This window comes from Leptodactylus fuscus, chromosome 9 (assembly GCF_031893055.1).
Source record: "Leptodactylus fuscus isolate aLepFus1 chromosome 9, aLepFus1.hap2, whole genome shotgun sequence".
NCBI lineage: Eukaryota > Metazoa > Chordata > Amphibia > Anura > Leptodactylidae > Leptodactylus > Leptodactylus fuscus.
In genome coordinates this window covers 23,628,024-23,647,806 of record NC_134273.1, presented here as the reverse complement: position 1 = coordinate 23,647,806, position 19,783 = coordinate 23,628,024, and the positions used below count along the sequence as shown (strand labels likewise).

Here is a 19,783-nt window from a genome sequence, read left to right as displayed (position 1 = left end):
ATACAGACACACATACATACAGGCACAGGTACATACAGACACAGGTACATACAGACACACATACAGACAGACACACATACATACAGGCACAGGTACATACAGACACACATACATACAATCACAGGTACATACAGACAAAGGTACATACAGACAAAAGTACATACAGACACAGGTACATACAGACACATACATACAGACACAGGTACATACAGACACATACATACAGACACAGGTACATACAGACACATACATACAGACACAGGTACATACAGACACAGGTACATACAGACACACATACATACAGACACAGATACATACAGACACACATACAGGCACAGGTACATACAGGCACAGATACATACAGATACAGGTACATACAGACACAGATACATACAGACACACATACATACAATCACAGGTACATAAAGACAAAGGTACATACAGACACACATATATACAGACACAGGTACATTATCTCTCCGCTCTCTGAGCTATATGAGGTCTTAATGTTTGTGGGACAAATTTTTCTTCATGGTGCTACCATTAATTATTCTGTACAATATCTTGGGAATCTGGAAAAAAATTCAGAATACAATGGAATTGAAATAGAAGTGCATTTGTGTGACTTTCTTACGGGCTTCGTTTTTACGGCGTTCACTGTGCAGCCAAAATGACATACTGTATCACCTGTATTCTATGTTTTGGTACAATTCTGAGGATACCAAATTTATATTGTTTTATTTACATTTTATCCCCTTAACAAAAAAACAAAACTGTGCCAAAAATTTTTTTTCTAAAAGTCGCCATATTCTGACACCTGTAACTTTTTTCATACTTCCATGTAGAGGGATGTATAGGGCGTCTTTTTTTGCAGGACCAGGTGTTTTTAGTGTTACCATTGTGGGGAATTGCTTTTTTCTTTGATCACTTTTTCTTCATATTTTTATCAGAGGCAAAACAGTGAAAAAATGTCGGTTTGGCACTTTTAATTTCTTTTCCCCACTACGGCGTTTACTGTACAGGAAAAATATTTTTATAGATTTGTAGACCGGGCATTTTCGGACACCAGGGATACCTAATGTGTATATGTTTCACAGTATTTAAGTACTTTGTGTAATATGTGTTGTAGGGAAAAGGAGGTGATTTCAACTTTTTAATTTTTTTATTTTGTTTTTTGCTTTTTTTCAAAAAAATTTCATGCATTTATTAAACCCCCTAGGGGTCTTGATCCCCACCGGGTCTGATCACAAATGCAATGCATTACATTGCTAATGAATTGCAATGCATTGAAAAATACCAGCATTTCTATTGCAGGCTGCATATTGCAGGCAACCCCTTAGTGACATAGGACATACTATTATACACTAGGTCACTGAGCCAGGGTATAATAGCAAGGTTACTACTGAAAGGGTAAATACTCCTCGTAAAGCTTCACCTGAGGTGCAAATATCAGAGCGCCTGTCTAAGGCACAGAAACAGGAGATAAAGGAATTTGTACAGAAAAATAATGATGTGCCGCAGGTACGGTTTAATCTAAAACCGTACCGGGTAACTGAAGCTTGTAGACAAGCCATATATCAGGAGGTCAAAGATATGTTGGCACATAGGGTAATTGAGGAGTCCAAGATTGAATGGTTGAATCCCATTGTTTTGATTTCTAAGCCAGATGGTTCCATAAGGTTTTGTAATGATTTTCGTAAGCTGAATGAAGTGTCAAAGTTTGATGTCTACCTTATGCGCAGAGTCGATAAGTTAATCAAGAGGTTGGGACATGCCAGGTATTTCTCCACCTTTAACTTTACCAAAGGGTACTGGCAGGTGCAGCTTACTAAAAAGGCCTATTCCAACATGTGACTATGCCGTTTGGTTTGCCTGGGGCTCCAGCAACCTTCCAGAGGTTGATGCACAGAGACCTTAAGCCCCATTGAAGCTTCTCTTCAGCTTACTTAGATGGCATTGTCATCTTTAATATGGACTGGGAAAGTCTCTTGCCTAAAGTTCAAGTCATATTATGTTAGTCAATTATCTGTAAATATACAGTTTTGGTCACACCTGACCTTAAAAAAGAATATGTGGCTCAGACTGATATCTCTTATGTGGGGTTAGGCATTGTGGTGTCCCAAATGGTGGGTGGTGAAGAACACCCAGTCACCTACCTCAGTAGAACATTTGCATCACCTGAGTGAAATTACACCATTGTGGAGAGGGAATGCTTAGCCATTAAGTGGTCCCTGGACGAACAGACGCTCGTGTAAGAAGCCACAGGTAAATGGCTGAACGGACATGCACAGCTCTGCTGGCTGATGACGCGACAGAGAAGCGTTGGCAGAAGAAGACAGAGGCGTCACTGGAGCATCTTCGGTGAGCACAGGGGAAAGTTTTCTGAAATGGCGGTGCGGATCAGAAAAAGAAAGGTAGGAGAAGAGTAACCTTTCTAAAGACTATTCTGACATGGTGTTTGTAGAAACAGGGATTCTAATGATAGAATCCCTTTAAGGATGAATTATGCCGACATTTGGAAAGAAGACAGAAATACATTGTAATGGGAGCAAATACAAAGCCTAGGATGTAGACTGGAAAGTACAAGGACTTGTTTCTGTGTAGGCAGATGGAGAAACAAAAGAATGAAGCAACCTGATCATTGTGACCTCAAAGTGTGACTCTAAGTGTGCAGATCAGAAGATAACAAAAACCCACTAAACAAAATACAGTATCTATTGTCTAACAGAATCGCTTCTCACTATAATCACTGTTGTTCTTCCCATACTTGTAAAAAACACTTTTCCACTCGAAACCAGCATGGTCAGCAAGAAAATCTTTCTCTCTCCATCTATTCTATCCCATCATCTGATCTTCTCTGCACATCTGCTCACAAACCTACAAGCTTTCCGCCCCAGACACACACAACCTCCCCACACTCTCTTCTACTTACACCTGCTGTCCCTCTCACTGCTACTCCTTACTTCTGGTGACATATCTCCAAATCCTGGACCACCCAAGCAAATCCTTAAAGTCAGTACTTTTCCTACGACTAGCATCAGCACACGGAACCCCCTAAATTTTAAACCTATTCAGCCTGCTCCTTCCTCCCTCCCCGTCCTCTTCATTGCACTATGGAACGCTTGCTCTGTACGCAATAAACTTGACTACATCCATGACCTCTTCATCTCTAGGGAATTTTCATTTCTTGGTATAACAGAAACATGGCTGACACCCTCAGACACCGCCTCCCCTGCTGCCCTCTCCTATGGAGGTCTGCAATTCTCGCACACTCCTCGCTACAACAATAAACCTGACAATTGTTCTTTCACCCCAATCCAACCGCTACCTACTCCCACCCTCCTCTCCTTTGAAGTGCACTCTGTTCGCATCTACTCACCCTCCAGCCGGCCATCATATATCGACTGCCAGGACCTACTGCTGCCTTCATCGACCACTTCACCACCTGGCTAATACACTTCCTATCCACAGACATCTCCACCATCATCATGGGTAATTTCAACATCCCCATTAACACAGACCACTCCCCCCCCCACCCGCTTCCAGTCTCCTTTCCTACACCACCTCCTTTGGTCTCTCTCAATGGTCCTCCTCTGCCACCCACACAAAGGGGCACACACTAGACCTCATATTCACCTGCCTCATTTGCTCTGATCACTTTTATACAAATTTATTAGAGACCGAAAATGGCGGTTTGACTCTTTTGAATTTTTTTTCTGATAAGTTTGTATACCAGGCATTTTTGGAAATGGGAATACTTAATGTGTATGTGTTTCACAGTAATTTCTTACCTTTATAGATATTCTATGGATAGGGTGGTGATTTAAACTTTAATTCTTTTTTGTAATTTTTTTTATTTTATTTATTTTTTATTTTTCTTATACTTTATTTATTAGGAGTCTTGAACCCCAGGGAGTCTGATATTACAATGCATAACAATGCTATTGTATTGCAACGTATTGCAAGATTCCAGCATTTGTATGACAGTCTGCATAAAACAGCCTGCCATACAAATGAAAAGCAGACAAGCCTGTGAGCCTTCAATACGTCTTGGCATGGCAATGGATTGCCGGCCCGGATCTTGTTCTGGGTGCTGGCAAACCTTGCCAAAATCCGACTGATGCAGCGGGTGCGTTAATGCCTACTTTTGGATATTGAGAAGGGGTTAAAGAGGTTTCTTGGGCTAAAAATGTCATTGTAATTGAGCATGGTCTGACAACTACCACTGACGTCTATCAGCTGTTTTCACCAGTCCCTGCCCAGCTAATGCAGCAGGAGAATGGAGCAGGAAGAAAACAATGCAAATATGTATAATGCTAAAAGCTGTAATACTGTTTGCTCTTTCCCATGGCCCGCACCACTGTATATATAATCAACAGAGAAGCAAATGATCAGTCAGTACAAACTGAGGATGAAAGGAAGAGTTTGATATCTAAGGTACCATATAACAACACTTAAAGGTATAACAGGAATTGTTTCTAGTTTTGCTTTTTTTTTTTTTCTTTTACTAGAAAAATAGTTTTTATAGATAATATTACAGCATTTTAGTTCCTGATTTCTTGGTTGTTTTTGTTCAGTATTACGAACCGCTTCTTCTTGACAAGATCTCCATAAGGTACGTTCGTGTCCCAGAGATATTCAGGAGAAAGGACCTTGGTAGGTTTATTGTACACTAGATATCTATTGAGATGAGATTCTTCTTGCCACACAGCCTCAATATTCTTTTTCTTGTCCTCTATAATACCATTCTGGCATGCCACGCTGAGTTTGTAAATTTCATCCACTTTTCCACCATAAAAAGCAGCCATGTAATAGAAGTCTCCTTCCCCATCTGGTATATATGCTGCAGATATTGGTCTTCGCTCATAAGTAAAAGACTCTGGTTCAGAAAGGAAATATCCTGGATGGATGGTAGCCACCAAGTCTCCGAGTATTTCGACTCCTACGTGATCAGTGAATACCATATCTACATCGGCGCACACCAGGTAGTCTATCTCACTTGGCATATACTCCTTAGTGTAGACTGTGAGGATTTCCATTCTTCTCATGGACACGTCCTGCCAGCGTTGGTCAGCAACCACATTGTGAAGTTGTAGGATGCGACCATCAGCCATTTTGGGCTTAACTACTTCATCGACCTTGTCAGTGAACACATAGTAAGTAACTTTGTGACCGACCATGAAGTAACGCTCTGCAGACTCCAGGAATAGCTGAAGAAAGCGAATATACCTGAAAGGAGAACATTTACACCTTTATTACTATAATAGACTGTAACCTGAAGCTATTTAGTAAGTTTATGTTCTTTTTGCTTACAAAAACATTAGGAAATCAAGAATTGTGTATAACACTGTAGTTCATATTTTGATTCATATTTTGATTCAGTTTTTGCAGTTTTCTGCAGGCCAGAGACAGTTTGGGTATGGGTATTGTTATGGTTCGATACAAGGCTACAATAAAAGCAACAGCGAGAATTTGGCTGATAACTGTGAGCAGTATAGATAGCTATCTACAACTTAGCACACTTCTGCGAGGCAAGACAGACCATAAGACACCTTCACCAGAGCTTGCTGCAAGGAGAGATGGGCTTTGCTTTATCTGGGGATCTGAATTGTCACCAAACAGATAAATGTACTAATAATAAATGCATTGCTGCAAAAACCACCAACAAAAAGTCCGGAAACTTACAGAGACGTGGATGCAGAAAAGTTGGACTTGGCAGAGTCAAAAGCAGGAGAGCACGTATTAAGCAGAGATGAGAGACAAAAGCAACTAGCCAAGGGTCACCAATCCAGGGGGATCAAGAGAATCAAGAGTGGAATCCAAGGAGCAAACCAGTAGTCAGAGATCAAGCAGGTATACACAGTCATAGCCAAACTAGTAATCAATGAAAATTAGTTGGCACCTGAATCAAAAAGGAGTGATCATATAAAGGCCTCTTCAGCTGCTGATTGGTCGAGGCATAGAAGTATACAACCAAAAAGCTTCCCTAAGTTGTCACAGAAACCTTAAAGAAGCAGTAGCTGAAGAGACACTCCTGACAGGTATCATGAGAATTTGTGGATGCGAGGCTTAATCTATGGTTGGGTGATTTTGCCTAAAAGTAAAAATTTTAATTTTGGGGGTGATTTTCGGAATTTAATCCCAATTTTATTGAACTAATAAAAGGTTCCTTGAGCTGGCACCAGAAGAAGTTGGCTATTAAATGTTTGATGCATCCACCACTGAGTTGTCTTTTACTGAACCATTATTGTGATAGTGATTAGGTTCTCTGGAGCATTATCTGGTTCTTGTGTGGACCGGTCCAAACCTGGATATTAATATAATCTTTACCAGTGAGGCAACCAGCAATATTACAATACAAATGAACATAATCACTATCTATGATTTTACAAAACAATTATATCTGTCTACTGGTAGAATTATCTAGCCCATCTTGGCCATTTTTATCCTTACATATGAAGAGAACAATATAATTGTCTTTCCCATTGTAGGTCCATCCCATCAGCTATCTACTATTATAATGACATGACTTTGCAGATAAATTCTCTACACTGATATTAGTCTGTCCTACCATTCAGGGGTGTGAATTCATGTGAATAAACTAAATGTATTTGTCTAAACAAAATTCTTTCCAAGGAAACCATAACTATGTTTTCTTTACCAGTTTTCAGGCAGAGTTACATTTTCCATATTAGTCTATTTAGAGAGGTAGGGTGAGGCTTCTAGGAAAGAAACTCAAATAATGGCTGCTGCTAAACTCTTTTAACACTTCTAGGTTTGTAGATAAGAGGCTAGCAGTGCACAGAATGAGGAAATAAATCAATTAGCCAACCCCATATAGCTGTGTGTGAGGCTGAATATGGAGATAAATCTTATGTAAATTAAAAAACACTACACTTTTCCCATAGACTTTTATGGGAGAAGCAAAAATGTAAATAGAGCAGATGATCAGTGAAAAAGAAAAATGCTTTTTTGCAGAGTTTGTTCCACAGCATTTTTTATGCTGTGATTTGCTATGTGTGTGTAAAGAACAGCTTGTCCACAGTCACAGCAGCGAAACAAATATTCATGTGTTTTTTTTATCATCCCCATGTACATCCTTTCAGGGTTTGCCTATTATGTGATGTGCACTTAACACTCTAAAAAGTTGTCTCAAAAGAAAACTATAAAAGGCATCTCAAGCAGTTACATTCTAGAATACTTACTTTTTGACTGCAAATACAAAGAGTCCAATTCTTGTACCGCTGTGTTGTTTATCTAAAATGCTCAAGTCATATGTTCCATCCCAGACGATTGGGGCAAGCCAGGGAGTTAGAGTATTGAGACCCATGCTTCTATAAAAAAAAAAAAGAAGCAAACTTCAAAAGTGGAAATCACTAGAGATGAGCGAACAGTGAAATATTCGATATTCGATATTCATTTCGAATAGCCCCTCAATATTCAACTATTCAAACGAATAATGAACCCCATCATAGTCTATGGGGAAAAATGCTACTATCACACCTCAGCAAATGAGGACAACACCTCTTGAATGCATCTGGGACAGCAGGGGAAGCATGCCTGGGGGCATCTAACAAGCCCAAGTCCCTGTATTATCCTACTATCTCGTCAGGATCTCTGTCAGCTTGCGATATGTGGGAGCTGACTTTTTCCCAGAGTACAGCATTCGGCCAATCAATGCTGGTTCTGCCGGAGGCTCGTCTGTGAGGAGGCAGAGTCTAAGATTGGTCCACAGCAGTCTCCATTGTGGTCCGATCTCAGGTATAGCAGAGTTGACACAGCTCTGCTCCATATGAGATGCAGCAGAGCTGACTGTGTGCTGAACCCTGCTCCATCTGAGATGCACACAGTCAGTCTCACAGTGACATAATTCACAGTCTCATATGACCCAGATCTGAAATCCACTATTCGTATAAATTGGAGGTCACTAGAGATGAGCGAACAGTGTTCTATCGAACACATGTTCGATCGGATATCAGGGTGTTCGCCATGTTCGAATCGAATCGAACACCACGTGGTAAAGTGCGCCAAAATTCGATTCCCCTCCCACCTTCCCTGGCGCCTTTTTTGCACCAATAACAGCGCAGGGGAGGTGGGACAGGAACTACGACACCGGGGGCATTGAAAAAAATTGGAAAAAGTCATTGGCTGCCGAAATCAGGTGACCTCCATTTTAGACGAATAGTGGATTTCAAATCCGGGTCATATGAGAATGTGAACTTTGTGACTATGAGACAGGGATAGCTGTACAGGCAGGGATAGCTAGGGATAACCTTTATTTAGGGGGGAATGTTATTAAAAATAACTTTTTGGGGCTCTATCGGGTGTGTAATTGTGATTTTTGTGAGATAAACTTTTTCCCATAGGGATGCATTGGCCAGCGCTGATTGGCCGAATTCCGTACTCTGGCCAATCAGTGCTGGCCAATGCATTCTATTAGCTTGATGAAGCAGAGTGTGCACAAGGGTTCAAGCGCACCCTCGGCTCTGATGTAGCAGAGCCGAGGCTGCACAAGGGTTCAAGCGCACCCTCGGCTCTGATGTAGGAGAGCCGAGGGTGCACTTGAACCCTTGTGCACCCTCAGCTCTGCTACATCAGAGCCGAGGGTGCGCTTGAACCCTTGTGCACACTCTGCTTCATCAAGCTAATAGAATGCATTGGCCAGCGCTGATTGGCCAATGTATTCTATTAGCCTGATGAAGTAGAGCTGAATGTGTGTGCTAAGCACACACATTCAGCACTGCTTCATCACGCCAATACAATGCATTAGCCAGTGCTGATTGGCCAGAGTACGGAATTCGGCCAATCAGCGCTGGCTCTGCTGGAGGAGGCGGAGTCTAAGATCGCTCCACACCAGTCTCCATTCAGGTCCGACCTTAGACTCCGCCTCCTCCGGCAGAGCCAGCGCTGATTGGCCGAAGGCTGGCCAATGCATTCCTATGCGAATGCAGACTTAGCAGTGCTGAGTCAGTTTTGCTCAACTACACATCTGATGCACACTCGGCACTGCTACATCAGATGTAGCAATCTGATGTAGCAGAGCCGAGGGTGCACTAGAACCCCTGTGCAAACTCAGTTCACGCTAATAGAATGCATTGGCCAGCGCTGATTGGCCAATGCATTCTATTAGCCCGATGAAGTAGAGCTGAATGTGTGTGCTAAGCACACACATTCAGCACTGCTTCATCACGCCAATACAATGCATTAGCCAGTGCTGATTGGCCAATTCGGCCAATCAGCGCTGGCTCTGCTGGAGGAGGCGGAGTCTAAGGTCGGACCTGAATGGAGACTGGTGTGGAGCGATCTTAGACTCCGCCTCCTCCAGCAGAGCCAGCGCTGATTGGTCGAGTTCCGTACTCTGGCCAATCAGCGCTGGCCAATGCATTCTATTAGCCCGATGAAGTAGAGCTGAATGTGTGTGCTTAGCACACACATTCAGCTCTACTTCATCAGGCTAATAGAATACATTGGCCAATCAGCGCTGGCCAATGCATTCTATTAGCTTGATGAAGCAGAGTGTGCACAAGGGTTCAAGCGCACCCTCGGCTCTGATGTAGCAGAGCTGAGGGTGCACAAGGGTTCAAGTGCACCCTCGGCTCTCCTACATCAGAGCCGAGGGTGCGCTTGAACCCTTGTGCAGCCTCGGCTCTGCTACATCAGAGCCGAGGGTGCGCTTGAACCCTTGTGCACACTCTGCTTCATCAAGCTAATAGAATGCATTGGCCAGCGCTGATTGGCCAGAGTACGGAATTCGGCCAATCAGCGCTGGCTCTGCTGGAGGAGGCGGAGTCTAAGATCGCTCCACACCAGTCTCCATTCAGGTCCGACCTTAGACTCCGCCTCCTCCAGCAGAGCCAGCGCTGATTGGCCGAATTCCGTACTCTGGCCAATCAGCACTGGCTAATGCATTGTATTGGCGTGATGAAGCAGTGCTGAATGTGTGTGCTTAGCACACACATTCAGCTCTACTTCATCGGGCTAATAGAATGCATTGGCCAGCGCTGATTGGCCGAATTCCGTACTCTGGCCAATCAGCACTGGCTAATGCATTGTATTGGCGTGATGAAGCAGTGCTGAATGAGTGTGCTTAGCACACACATTCAGCTCTACTTCATCGGGCTAATAGAATGCATTGGCCAATCAGCGCTGGCCAATGCATTCTATTAGCGTGAACTGAGTTTGCACAGGGGTTCTAGTGCACCCTCGGCTCTGCTACATCAGATTGCTACATCTGATGTAGCAGTGCCGAGTGTGCATCAGATGTGTAGTTGAGCAAAACTGACTCAGCACTGCTAAGTCTGCATTCGCATAGGAATGCATTGGCCAGCCTTCGGCCAATCAGCGCTGGCTCTGCCGGAGGAGGCGGAGTCTAAGGTCGGACCTGAATGGAGACTGGTGTGGAGCTATCTTAGACTCCGCCTCCTCCAGCAGAGCCAGCGCTGATTGGTCGAGTTCCGTACTCTGGCCAATCAGCACTGGCCAATGCATTTCTATGGGGAAAAGTTAGCTTGCGAAAATCGCAAACTGACAGGGATTTCCATGAAATAAAGTGACTTTTATGCCCCCAGACATGCTTCCCCTGCTGTCCCAGTGTCATTCCAGGGTGTTGGTATCATTTCCTGGGGTGTCATAGTGGACTTGGTGACCCTCCAGACACGAATTTGGGTTTCCCCCTTAACGAGTTTATGTTCCCCATAGACTATAATGGGGTTCGAAACCCATTCGAACACTCGAACAGTGAGCGGCTGTTCGAATCGAATTTCGAACCTCGAACATTTTAGTGTTCGCTCATCTCTAGAGGTCACCTGATTTAGCCAGCCAATTACTTTTTCAGATTTTTTTTCGATGCCTCCATTGTCGTAGTTCCTGTCCCATCTCCCCTGCACAGTTATTGGTGCAAAAAAAGCGCATGGGAAGGTGGGAGGGGATACAAATTTTTAGTGCGTTTGCTGCATGGTATTCAATTGGAATCGAATATCTCGAGCAACCTGATATTCGATCAAATATCAATTCGATCGAACGCCGTTCGCTCATCTCTAGAAATCACCTTTTCAAGGGGCATGATCATTGTAAAAGAGGTCAGCTAAATATATTCAGATCCTACATAATATCTGACCCAGATTATTACTAGTTCAATAAAATAAACTAATGCACAATTTTTATTTATGCCGTTTGGAGATCACTATAAATATTCTGTTAACCCATTGAGGATCATGACATTTTTCATTTTTTTGTTTTTGTCTTTTACTTCCTTCCTTCCAAAGGATGTATGGGTTGTAAAATTGAAGGTGATGCCATGTGTAGCTATGTTGCTTGCTATATTTAGTGCTGTTCATGTAATTGCTGTTCATGTAATCACATTGGTGTTTACTATTGCCTTGTGCGTGCTGGTTTTTACTCTTGCTGTTTGTAAACCGTACTCATATTCCTGACCTCTGGCTTTACTTTTGACTATTCTCTTGGATTCCGATTCTCTACTGTGTTGCTCGACTGTTACTGACCCCTTGGCTAGCTGATCTCCCTTTTGTTGTTGTTTGCCTTGTCTGCGTCTGTATCATTACTTATATCTAGGAAGAGATTTGTTGCCCAGTTGTCACCTGTCACCTAGGACAGTTCTGGCAATTAGGCAGGGATGAGGGGAAAGGGGTTAGGCTTAGGGCTCACTGTCCCTCCCAGGGTTCATCAACAGTTACTGGGGAATTGCTCCTTTAGCAATTCGCTTACACTGAGCGCTGTTATATTGGTTTCACTAAACTGTCTTGGGAAGAGACTCTACTAATGCCACTCTATGGTCACCCACCTAAGGTTTCTTAACTTAGGAGTTAATCCTACACCTTCTTACACAGACAAGACATATTTTATTATATCAGTTTGTATCTTACCTCCTATATACACTTCTCCCAAGCAGCCTCCTCTGGCAGTGCGCCAGCTCTATCATCTTCTCTGCCAATTTATTTAAGCAATTAATCCTCTTTTCTTGGTTGAATGGAAATAATGGACCTGTATTCGGTAAGCTGTAAATGAAACAAAATTAAAGAATAATGCTTTACCTCTTTATATATGTATTTATACTTGTCACATATACAAGGAACAATAGCTTGTATTACACTTCTCAATAGAAAACAGACCATGGGGCAGTTTGGTTTAGTCCACAGTTGCCCTGTTACTGCAGATACACAATCATAAAGCTAAAGTTAGCCAAATACTCTGCAGCCAGGATGATTTCCAGCATTTACTACCTTTTACAAGTCTACGGCTGCTTGTCCACTTGGCCACTAAGATTCTGGCTGCTCTGAATAGAAGTGTGCAACACCAATGTCTGATCACTGAAGTTGAGGGGGTATAAACTGGCCATATTCAGACTGACGCATGTCTTCAGTGTTTACATACACTGGTGTCTAAGGGTCCATTCACACAGAGGAATTTGATGCTGATTCTGGCACGGAATCCACATCAGAATCAGATTCTGAAAAAAAGACTCCCATTGACTTCAATGGGTTCCGTTTTCCGTGCGGAACCATTAAAATCAATAGGAGGATATTTTACCCATTGATTTCAATGGGTTCCGCACGGAAAGCAGAACCCATTGAAGTCAATGGGATTCTTTTTTTTCAGCGCTGATTCTGACGCGGATTCTGCGCCAGAACTTCCTCCATGTGAATGGACCCTAAGACTGACAAAGCAGGGATGATGATAACTCAAGTTCTGTACTGATTCCCTGCTAGTAGCAGCGTTGCAAGGATTAGGGACAATACTGTGAATATACTGGAGATGTCGGGGTTTTCTTTGGCGCGTTTGCCTGATAAAATGGAATCGAATGATTCTGTGAATAAAACATAATCGTGATGGGCACAGATGGTGGATTAATTTAGAGAATTTGATTAATCGCCCAGCCCTGGGTGAATTTCAGAAAGTTCAAAAAGAGTCATAAAAGTTTTCATAAAACAGACATGAGAAGACATAGTTTATTATATCAGTTTGTAACTTACTTATTTTCTGCAGTGTTTGAAAGCAGCTTCTTCTCACACTGCTCCAGCTCCTTTGACTTCTCTGCCACCGTCTTTGACCAGTCAATCGTCTGTTCATTTTTATATGGAAATACAACATTTTCTTTTTGCACCCTATGAATGAGAGACAAAACGTAAAGTCTCACTTCAGCAGTATATAGCGTACTATGTCTTAGCCCAGGGGTTGTGTCAACACCCGGCAAACCTGTGCAGATGCCAGGACCCATCAGTCTCTTTTACTTTCATCTGTCTTCAACTCCCTGTGTCCTAAAGATTCCCCATTCTGACTTCTGACCCCTCTGTAGCTGCTATATTCTCCAAGTGATGTATAGTGCTTCTGTAATAGCTGATATATGAGTGATCACAGATACAGTAAGTTATAGATAAAGCAGTGAAAGTTTTAATCAGGTTAATTTGCTGAAGTTTATAAGTCATCCCATGGTTTATTTATTCTGCCCTGGAATTTGTAGTCCCGCCACCTTATTGCATATGTGTCAGTGAATGTGTATGTCTGTAGTTGTTATGAGGGACATACAGTATACTACTATTGGTAGCATAGTCTCCCCTAATTCATACCCTTCAGACGTATATCAGGGTACATGGTTGCGACACAAGGCAAATACAACTTGCAGCATGGTTCGATATGGTGTATGTCGATATATGCGGAAGACCAATGTGCTTACATTGACAGTCACAGGGGCTACTTTTTTGCTATTGTTTTAAACAGATAAAATCAGAGCACAAAAAGTAGAGATGATATTCTGTATAAATGACTGGGTTCATGGATTGTGCCTCTTACCATGACTAACAGGAGGCCCACTGACACTCACACTGTCGCTCAGAGGCTGAATAAAGTGAAGGACGCCCCTGGTGAGTACGGGCATTATTCACTTTACAGTAGTATGTGCTGAACTACAGGGCTAAGACATAATACAGTCAAACTCTCCAAAAGCACCTCTTTGAAAAGACTATCCCCTTATGCAGGGCACATTTTCTGCGATGGATCTTCAGTTTTCCAACAATATTTGAGAACACCCCATTCCATCCCTCATTCTGTTTCAAAAATAAGGAGCGAAAGGTCCTGCAAGTCTATGGGGTCCATGGGTTTCCACGAGTAATTGCTTTTTAAGTGGATTGGGATTCCATTTTTCACATCTTTCAGGTCCCCAAGTGGATCCAAAAAATGGAAACCACAACACAGGTGTGAACCTAGCGTTACATGGCAGGAATGCTCCAAGCACATATTGGCAAATTGGTTTTAAAAATCCATTGAAATCAAATAAATCACCAAAAACTGATCAGTGGATCACAGAAACTGATTAGGTGCTTAGACACCAATGTAGATGTGAACCCAGCCATAGACCTAGGTTTTTAGGACACCGAATAGGTGACTCTTCACCCATCCCTACACGAATGCAATATAAAATAAAATGCATATTAAAATGTAATAGGCATTAATGCAAACAGCACTGTGTAAACACAGTCTAAATGCTCTTACTACACAGTTAAAGGGAGTTTATCACCTGCCCAAACATATTCAACTTCCAGCATTGCATGACAGAACACAGTACAGTGATAGACAAACACTCCTTTATTATGTAGGCCACTTTGGTAGACTTAGAAGAAAACAACTTTGAAGTCTTATGAAAATGAGGCAATTGGTGCACTGGGGGCGGGGCTGAATCAGCAATGAGGCCACATCTCGCCGCAGACGGCAGGATCCAGTATCTTAGTTGGTTGGCACTGCAAGATACGTGCACTTTCCCTGTTATTAGTAGCTGCAGCACCTGTCACCACCTCACCCCTATGCCTTCCTTTCTTTCTTGTCACCTGATCTACCAGTCTGTACAACAGGGAGGGGGTAGGGCATCTATATTGTAGCGCTGAGAGCAAGTCCTGCTGTGCACCGAGGTCTTCTGTCTCCTATTTCCTTGCGAAGTGCACTGCTTGATAAAGAGCCATTTCGCGTCCTGAGTGTATGTATGTGTTCAAAGTATTAATGCACAGGTGTCAAACACAAGACCCATGACAGCAATGAAGGAATCTGAGGTGGTAACCTCAGGCGCTGTTCGTTGCATTTACTAGGAGGTGGTAGTCTTTTTTAATCAGCCTCTACCTACTAGTATAATAGTCAGTGACCATTAATTTTCTCACCTATCCACGCTCCTATAACCCTTATACACAGTATAATTCCCTCTTAGTGCACTATCACATAGTATAATACCCACTTACTGCCTCCACAGACAGTATAATGCTCCCTTAAGGGTCTCCTCTCATAGTATGATGCCCCTTAGTGCCCTACCGCACAGTATAGCACACCCTTAATGACTGCACACACTGTATAATACCCACACACAATACACAGTATATTGCCTTCTTAGGCATTCCCAAACTTGTTTGGCATTGCTGCACATAATTGCAGCATATCATGTGCAGGAACCATACTACATGGTTGGTATGTGGTCAATTGGAGCCCCCCGATCCCTGGGGCCCCGTGCCGTTGCTTGGGTTGCATGGTGTATATCACCACACTGATACTAGTGTCGGCTCCTACATGTTTACGTGAGGTGATGCTTTAAAGTGCAGGAGAAGAATAAATATAGAAATAATAAATGTAGAAATGCAGCAAAATAATCAGAAATAACTTACCAAAATCCCATCATTAACAGCATAAATATGACCAGGATTCCAAAAACAGAAGACCTGAAAATCAGCATGTACCTCCAGTTTTCTAGCATTTTTTTGTGTCGGTGTTATGGCTTTCTATATACAGAGAAAGAAACAGTAGCACTCCTAAGTTATTGAGACAGATGAGCCTTAGGAAGGACAGGTATGGACGCACATTATGTAAAATGAAGATGTTCTCTTGAGCGAAAATTGCTATATGTCTAAGAAGCCCAAAGGGGAATCTTTCAGTTGGTGAGATAGCGGTGGGGCTGGAGCATAACTTCCTCCTCCTCCCCATGGTGTTATAATCACTCGTTAAATACACACAAGTACATACAGACACGCACACTTAGAACCTCCCTCTATCAAACTGTTCCTCTTGAACAGGATAAAGGTTCCTAAATTTCCTGGATATAGTAAAGGGTTTCTCTGGGTTTTTCCATAATTGCCTTCAAAAAATCTAATCTGACCAGCAGCTGTGAGGAGAAGCAACCCCTCCCCTCTGCATTTAATGTATAAGACAGAACAGAACTTCCCCCTTGACTCACTAAAGATGTCTTGTTTTTGGATTGTATCTATGGATGGACCTTCCCTAGCAATTCGGAGTGAACTACAATTAGCTGGAAGGGAAACACCAGGAGAGTTTTTCAGGCAGAAAACAGCCACATTATTAATTAAAGTTAATAATCAGACTCACTCCCATGTGCCTGAAAAAGGAGGATCAATATAGTTTATTAATATATATTCACAATATCAGTAACTAATATTAATCTCCTTTTCCCTCATATTAGTGATTAACTATTACCTGTATAGTCAGTGTAGGATAATAAAATACACGGCAGCCCAACCGCATTGGTCATACCATTAGATAATTGGACTTTTCTGTTGCAATGTTGTTGTATATTTCCAGATAAGGAAAGTTGAAACATATCATCCTTTTATGAGAACATTTATGGTTTGTTCCAAGGTCTATGTTATTTTTATAAATAAAAGAACTGGTTTTGTGGCTGATAATGATCAGTTTACTCTATTCCATTAACACACAGCCATGTTGTTACTGCAGGTTATGTGACCCTTGTGCACACATACATCCCTACTGGGTGAGCACAGAAATTTCACAAGTATCTGATATTTCTTGGGCATATCCAGGTGGGGTAAGTCGATATACCCACTTTAATGGAAACTTCATATTCACTGCTTTACATCCCAACTGCCCACCATATCTGGAATACCTTGTAATCTTATGTATGTATACGGGAAGTAGATGGAAATCACAAAAATATATATACTATAGTCCTGAGTTCCTGGACAATATCGGCATCATAAAGCAAAAACAAATACCAAGCAGCATATAGCGTAATACTGTGATAGGCACACAACTTTACACGGTAGATAATAGTAAAGATTAATGGTGACCAGATGGCCTCTCACCGTTGGTGGTTGTGAGATAGGTCATAACATCCAAACCAGCTTATAAACACCTCAAACATGGGTGGCAGCAGAAGACCATACGTCTAGGAGGACCATGTATCACAAGAAATTGAGGAACAGCGTAGGACAGTATATACAGTACTCCAAATAGGTACTCTGCGCACTCCAAGAGTTCAGGTCACAAAAGCGTTTATTTAAGCATATACATGATACAGCCCAACAAGTTTCAAGGTTACATACCACATTCTCAAGTACAAAAGAATATATGGAGCGTAAGGAAACATGAAAATGATGTCACACCCCTAAAGGGAGTCTCTGAAATCTGTGGCAAGAACATTAATGAAAGATGGTAAATAGTTGTCCAAATCCACTTACTAATAGCAGGAATAGAAGAAAACACTCGTTAGAAATATAAACTTACTTTTCGGTCGCGAAGTGACCTCAGAGTCTTGTAAGATACACTGGTGCACTCAAAGAAGGGAGGAGTTGTGTGTTCGAAAATACACAAGCATTCTCTTGAGTGAAGTGAAGACCGGAGCTGGAGAATTGCACATGCTTGTGTGTTACAATAACATTGCTTGTTGTAACATATTATTATGCCCCATAGTGGCCCCTAAACACAGTATTATGCCCCATAGTGGGTGACCAATGACACCCATGAACTATTATTATACTCTGGGGTCTTTTCAGACCTCTGAATCTAATGATCAGAGATTTTGGGAGGTGACAAACATAACAATCAGTGTTACCTCGCTGCTTTCGGCCCTCTTCAATGTCAGTACAGACATAATATGGGCCAGACCGGCATCGTGACGCATCATGAGGCCAACCGGGACCACGTGACGTCTGGGACATCATCAAAGAGGGCTGAAGACTTCCGGAGAATGCCAGAGCACAGGAGAGGCAAGTAACAGTGTTTTTTTATGTTTTTTTTTATGTTTGCTCATCTTCCCTGGACCACCGATCTTTATACCCTGGGGTTTGATAATAATATCAGTATTTGTTGGAGTTTGTTCAAAGCCTCACTTTCCAATTCCCGCACCTACTCACAGCCTCCTCCTCTTCCTCTTCTGCTCTACAAGGGGCCCCAGCGACATGATATGGGGCGCAAAAGGGGAAGCAGAGGCGGCCATGAGCAGGAGCGGGAATTGGAAAGTGAATTAATATAAATAAATAAAACAGCAACCACTCACTAAAAGATAATCCAGAAACTGATTAAAAAAATGATTGGAAATTATTTTTTAAAATCCTCAAGAACCTCATTGAGCCCCGTAGGTATTAACCTATCGAGTTTATATATCCAGAACATTTCTTGTTTTTTTAAGGGCATTAAATAAATACAGAGCTCAGGATATGACCTATAGGAGGTTATTTCAAAACCCACAAAGCTACGATTATGGTAAATAGCTGCCTACCTAGATACACTGTGTTTACTGTATCCATTAAGAACATGTGGACAATGTGTAAGTGCATTGTTGTTTTTCCAACGTCTTGTAACCCACAAGGGTATACTAATAGGTAGATTACATAAGAGGATGAACAGTTGAGAAAAAACTTGATTGGGAATTTTTCTCCAGTGGAATTGCTGGTAATTTATTTAACATCATGCATGATTCAGTTAAAAAGCCTACTGACATGATGCGGAGTTTATTGCCAAATTAGTATTTCTATTCCAAAAGGAACCTTCTCAGCATAGTGCAGGGATACTGATTAGGCAGAGTGAGAGACTATAGAACGAAACAGCGCTGTCCATAGCTGGGAATCTGTTGCTTTTGGAATAGAAATACTAATTTGGCAATAAACTCTGCATCATGTCAGTAGGCTTTTTAACTGAGTCATGCATGATGCTAAGGGGGCTGTCCCTAGAGGGCAGCATACAGAGGCACTGTTCTCCTAATTACATCCTGGAGAATAGATTTGCATATTTTTTACCCAGAATCCCTAGCGGAGCAGGAATGACTTATAAGTCTCTGTACGCATATGTAGGCACACACTCTCCCTAATTATTTCCCATCTTTCAACAATGTTTTGGCCTCAGGGTTCAGGGGTTTTGGCCTCTAGGGTGGGACATCAGTTAGGCTCTCTATATATACTGGCATGTTTCTTTATGCTCCTATATATTCTTTTGTACTTGAAAAAGGGGTATGTACCCTGAAACGTTGTTACCTGACCACTTGAAGTGCGCAGAGTACCTATTTGGGACATATATTCTCCTACGCTGTTCCTCAATATCTGCATAATGTCAGTAATCCATGCACTTGTGATGCTCAGCCCAATCTCTTTGCTTTCGGGCTAACCAGTCACATGGTTCTTCCATAAATCAAGGATTGTCCCATGTGTATAACAAGGTGGAACACGAATGACAATAACCAAGGAATGCTCTACAAAGAAGTCTTACAACCACTTTTATCACCGCATACATTGAACATATATACACTGGGCCTCAGATGTGTATGTACTGTCTGTCATAACTGCAAGTTCTAGACATCCTGTGTACCTAGGTTACCTATCTACTCCTCCCCACTTATCTGGGTTCATCATATAACAAACCAATATATTACTATATCTAAAATGCATATACTAGGCCTCAGATGTATATTTGCTATCTTTTCAAACTGTATATAGTATAACACAATACTATTCTGTTTACCTATGTTACATGTCCATGCCTCTCCAGT

At 42.0% G+C, this 19,783-nt stretch overlaps 1 protein-coding gene across 1 annotated transcript; it reads right to left on the bottom strand.

Annotated features, from left to right (window-relative positions):
• Window positions 1-4,544: 4,544 nt before the first annotated feature.
• Window positions 4,545-15,745, bottom strand: LOC142218628 (histo-blood group ABO system transferase 2-like). The gene is made up of 4 exons (XM_075287458.1): window positions 15,657-15,745; window positions 12,990-13,121; window positions 7,206-7,334; window positions 4,545-5,229 (listed from the first exon to the last, which is right to left on the bottom strand). Exons 1-4 carry the CDS (start codon window positions 15,743-15,745, stop codon window positions 4,545-4,547), a joined length of 1,035 nt encoding a protein of 344 aa, XP_075143559.1.
• Window positions 15,746-19,783: the final 4,038 nt, after the last annotated feature.